Below are 4,516 nucleotides of genomic sequence, written 5' to 3'. Positions count from 1 at the left end.
CAATACTTTTCAAATTTTCTTTGCACTAGAGTAAGTTCTATCATAATAATCATAAAAATTATCATATAGACAATTAAGAATATAATACCGACACTTATAGGAATCACCATCGTACTTTTCCACTTTCTCTAGATGAGAAATAGTTTCATCATCATTCATAGAGGTGATGTCTACTTTATTAGGATTCTTCTCAGTTAACAAATAAGAAACATTGAGAAGACTCGAGTAGAAAAGTACTTTACCCTTCCATCTCTTAAAATGGTTACCATTGAACTGAAATGGCTTGTTAAGGTCTCCCCTCTTGACATCCGAGGTTTTTTCAATTGTAGCCATGGTGACTCTCCTTAAAATTGTTAGTGAAAACTTACAAGATAACAAAAATACAAAATTACAATTGAAAATAAATATGAAGAAAATAAATCTCTTCAGGCTGAGGCGCGGATATCTCACTCTCTTTAAGGAGATTCAAGCCCATTGCAGCAAATGTTTTCACCGGTCCAACTGTAGTCCTTCTTGACTTGTCCCCTCCAGGATACAACAGCCTTAACACACAGTATAACTCAACAACTATGGACAAGAGTTGAGTCCAAAGCTCCACAAAAAGAAACACCTCCCTTCAACTAATAAGAACTCTCTTTTCGACAAACCTTATGCACTCTATATTTCTTGTTTTATTGTGTGTGTCAAACCAAATGAAGACCACCACTATTTATACTAGAAAAAGTCTTCCTAGCAATGAATAGGAAAATGGTATGGTAAATAGTAAAGATAAATGGCCTAGAAGTTACATAGGTTACAAGGTATAATGGAGGAATAAAGAATGAGATTTCAATATGGAGGAGTAATGGTCATAGTTGACCACTACTAGTTCTGCCAGAATAATACAACGACAATAACAATATTGTAACCATCACATAATGACCAATAATGCCTATGCAAATTGATTAACAGAAATGAGTAATTAGGCAATAATGCCTAACGTTCCAGCAATGATAATTGTCCACTAACTGCTGAAACATTCATCATTCTTTCTAACTCCAAAATAAAGTAAATTAATATATTAAAAATATTAATATTAAAATGCTAATAAACCAACACTTCCTTAATGCGTAAATTCTTTTTTTTAAAGAAAAATCTTAAAGCACATATTAGTTTTAAAAGCATAAACGCTCAAAAGAGGAATTAAATTGTTACATAGTGTGGAAGCATGATTGTAAATAAAAGACAAATTACAACAAAGACTAGGGATTTTCCCAAGTCAATAAAAGACTAAATTTACCTCTCTTTTTTTTTACTTATTTATGTCTCATAGATTTTTTTTCCCTATGGACTTACTTGTTGCATATACAGTAAAAACACATCTAAAAAAGCATTCATTCCAATTTCCAACAAATAGTCTTGGTTGGTTCCAACTCCCTTCTTTACAAAGCTGTAGTTAGTTGTGACTAGTGAAGACTAATGCTCTTTCACCAAATATTGGAGTCCAATTTGTACAATTGTTCCTGTGGCTGTTGATTCTGTACAGAATTATCTAATGCCATAGATGAAGAAGGTGCCCCAGTACTATTCACAGCAAAATCATTTCCAAACTGCGTTGTGAGAATATTCTCCTGTGGGAGCATAAACGCGTAGTCATGTGTAGTAGTAGTAGAACTTGTAGCTTGTTCTCTTGGCGAATAACCCCTTAATTGTAATGCCCTAAAAAGCAATGAATTTACTGATGAAAGATTAGAGCTTAACAAGTTCGAAGACCAAGGTAGTAATGGATGAGTGTTTGCTGCTGCTGCTTCTCTTGTTGCAGCAGCAGCAGCAGCAGCCAAGTTTATATTGTCGTTGTTGTAATTATGCAAGGAAATATTGTTGATCGCGCTTGATGGAGTAGTGGTTAGGTAGTTGAAATTAAATGGTAGCTCAATATCTCCAAGCTCATTTGCTATTGTGTAATTAGTGTCACAAGGTGACTCTAGGGATAATGGAGAAGATGATGATGGTTGTGGCTTTTTCACAGTTGAACTCTTTTGGAACACCCTGCAGACTACCCATTCTTCCTGAAAGCAAGACAACAAAAATTTAATATATTAATCGCGGAATAGTAACACTCCCTTTGTCCCATTTTATATAAATTCATATTTGACTTGATATTAAGTTTAAGAAAGAAATTTTTTTGAAACATGTGTTTTAAATAAGTAATAGATGTTTAAAAATTAAATTGTTACTTAATGTAGAGATGTGTTATTCTTTTTCAAACTGAATAAAAAGGAAAGTGAGTTGTATAAACTGGAAAAGAGGGGGGTATTTGTTAGTGTTAGAATAAGTGATGAATTCAAGATATATAATAAGAATGATCACCCTTTATCTCATGGTGTATTCTATTTCTTTCTTTAAGATGTAGTTACAACTCTCTTTGGCTACCTGACTTTGCCCTTGGTGGTGGAGGTTCGACTATCCCCTCCCCCATGTAATTGAAAAAATTAAATCATATTACTAAGATTTGAATTGTATATAAAATGATAATATTGAATATAGAAAAATACACACTTTTTCTGTCTCATTCTATATGACTTCCTTTCCTTTTTAGTCAATTTCATAAATAATTACACATTTCTATATATAGTAATAATTATATATGACTCATTTTAGACGACAAGTTACAAAAGTCTTTCTTTTTAAAATTTCGTGTCAAATATATTGTTTTTTTTAATTGTGAATGTACTTACCTTAGAAGGTTTGTAACCAAATCTTGTTTCAATTCTGTATTCATGCATAACCCAATTGGTTTTTTCACCCTTAGGAGCTCTTCCTCTGTAGAAAACTAGGGTTTTCTTCATCCCAACAAGGACTCCCGTTCCACCACGAAATATCTCTTTATCCTTCCCTGTTGTTTTCCAGTAGCCTGCTTCTGTAGCTCTGTTTGTTCGAAGTCCTGTTGGGTACTTTCGATCTTTTAGACTGAAGAAATACCATTCTTTTTCTCCCATTGACGCTTTTGCTGTACCACAACATTAATTAAGAAATTAACAACAATCGAAATATTTCATTATCGAATATTTATTTATTTTTAGTTTTTTTATTATCATAGTGGTTGCTATTTGGTGAGCTTATTCACATAAAAATAACTCATAGGCCACTTCATTTTTTTCTACCTTCATATCCACTTACACACGCAATGTTTGTCAACATAGAGAAGTAGTAATTAAAAATATGATAAATGCCTAGGGCTTTTGCAAAAGAAGATTGTCATTTTCTGTTTGTTTGCTACATAATTAAGCATCCTGTACATGGAGTTATAATCAGTGGCGTAATAACACCCTTTGTTAAAAAATTATAACTATATATATAGAAAATTGTACAAAATATATATACAAGTCAAAAATTATTTTCCATATATATATATATATAAAATCTTGGACACTTTTACCAAATCTCTGACGACTCGTTATAATCTCATACGCAATCTTTGCCTACTATTTATTTATTTGTTTGTTTATAAAATATATATTTATTCATGAAAAAAAAAAAAGATGAAGGAAGAAGCAAGAAATTAAATATTCTCATTTTTGCTCTCCCATGAGTGGATTATACAATTTGAACTTCCCAAACTACATGCTAAATTATACATCAATACACATAGTAACATTTCTATCTATCTATCCTTCTTTCAAAATATAATAAGTAGGTAAAAACTAACTGAACATATATAGATTGAGCTAGAGCTAGAACAACACAAAACAATTTGTATAAATTGTTCGTAATTAACTAAAAAAAATTGATAATATATTCATCGCTAAATAAGATTACTGACTAGCTAATTTTGATGTTTAACTACAAAATTTGTCTGTTGCTAATAATATTATTTTTAATTTCTTTTAGTAGTGAAATTAAAGATTGAAATAAAGGGTAGAAAGAAGCAAATGAAGATGATTGAATGATCAAAATATAAAATACATAATTACCAGGGAGGTCCCAAGGCTCAGACTTATTGAGATCAACATCAGTAATAGCTCTAGCAGTGAAGTTGAAATCAGAAACTTTATTATTCAGATAATAAGTAATGAGTTCTTCATCTGTTGGATGGAACCTGAACCCTGGAGGAAGATTTTCCTCCATTATATGACAATCTTGTTTAATTAATTTTCTAAGGCAAATTAAAAGTACGGATGTAAATAAGATGCCTATTATATATATGTTGTAAAGCTGCGTTAATTTCTATGCACAATTTTTAATAATTAATATTACAGCTATCGTATATTGACAAAGATAGTGTATATACCAGGATTTTCATTTGATTTTGTCTTTATTATAATGCCACTATATGAAGTGAGGTGGCTACTCACCTCTACCCCTCTAAAATGACACAATTAGGGTTGATGTCAAAATTAATTAATTAGTATTACTAAAAATGTGTTTAAATGAATATAACAATAATATATTTTGTGAAATTTCAGAAGTGGGGTTTGAGAAGGTAAACTGTATGCTGACAATGGCGGAATCAAAAAATTTATTGAGGAGGTTAAAA

The 4,516-nt window shown here is 31.2% G+C and overlaps 1 protein-coding gene across 1 annotated transcript; it reads right to left on the bottom strand.

Moving 5' to 3' along the window:
• Positions 1–1,146: 1,146 nt before the first annotated feature.
• On the bottom strand, positions 1,147–4,130 carry LOC102603081 (protein CUP-SHAPED COTYLEDON 3). Its single transcript, XM_006353744.2, has 3 exons — positions 3,954–4,130; positions 2,718–2,989; positions 1,147–2,048 (listed from the first exon to the last, which is right to left on the bottom strand). Exons 1-3 carry the CDS (start codon positions 4,105–4,107, stop codon positions 1,467–1,469), a joined length of 1,008 nt encoding a protein of 335 aa, XP_006353806.2. The 5' UTR covers positions 4,108–4,130; the 3' UTR covers positions 1,147–1,466.
• Between the last annotated feature and the right edge of the window lie 386 nt (positions 4,131–4,516).

The sequence above is a fragment of the Solanum tuberosum genome, unplaced genomic scaffold (genome assembly GCF_000226075.1).
Source record: "Solanum tuberosum cultivar DM 1-3 516 R44 unplaced genomic scaffold, SolTub_3.0 scf00160, whole genome shotgun sequence".
NCBI lineage: Eukaryota > Viridiplantae > Streptophyta > Magnoliopsida > Solanales > Solanaceae > Solanum > Solanum tuberosum.
Note: the sequence above shows the minus strand (reverse complement) of the source record. Positions and strands in the feature narration are given on the sequence as shown.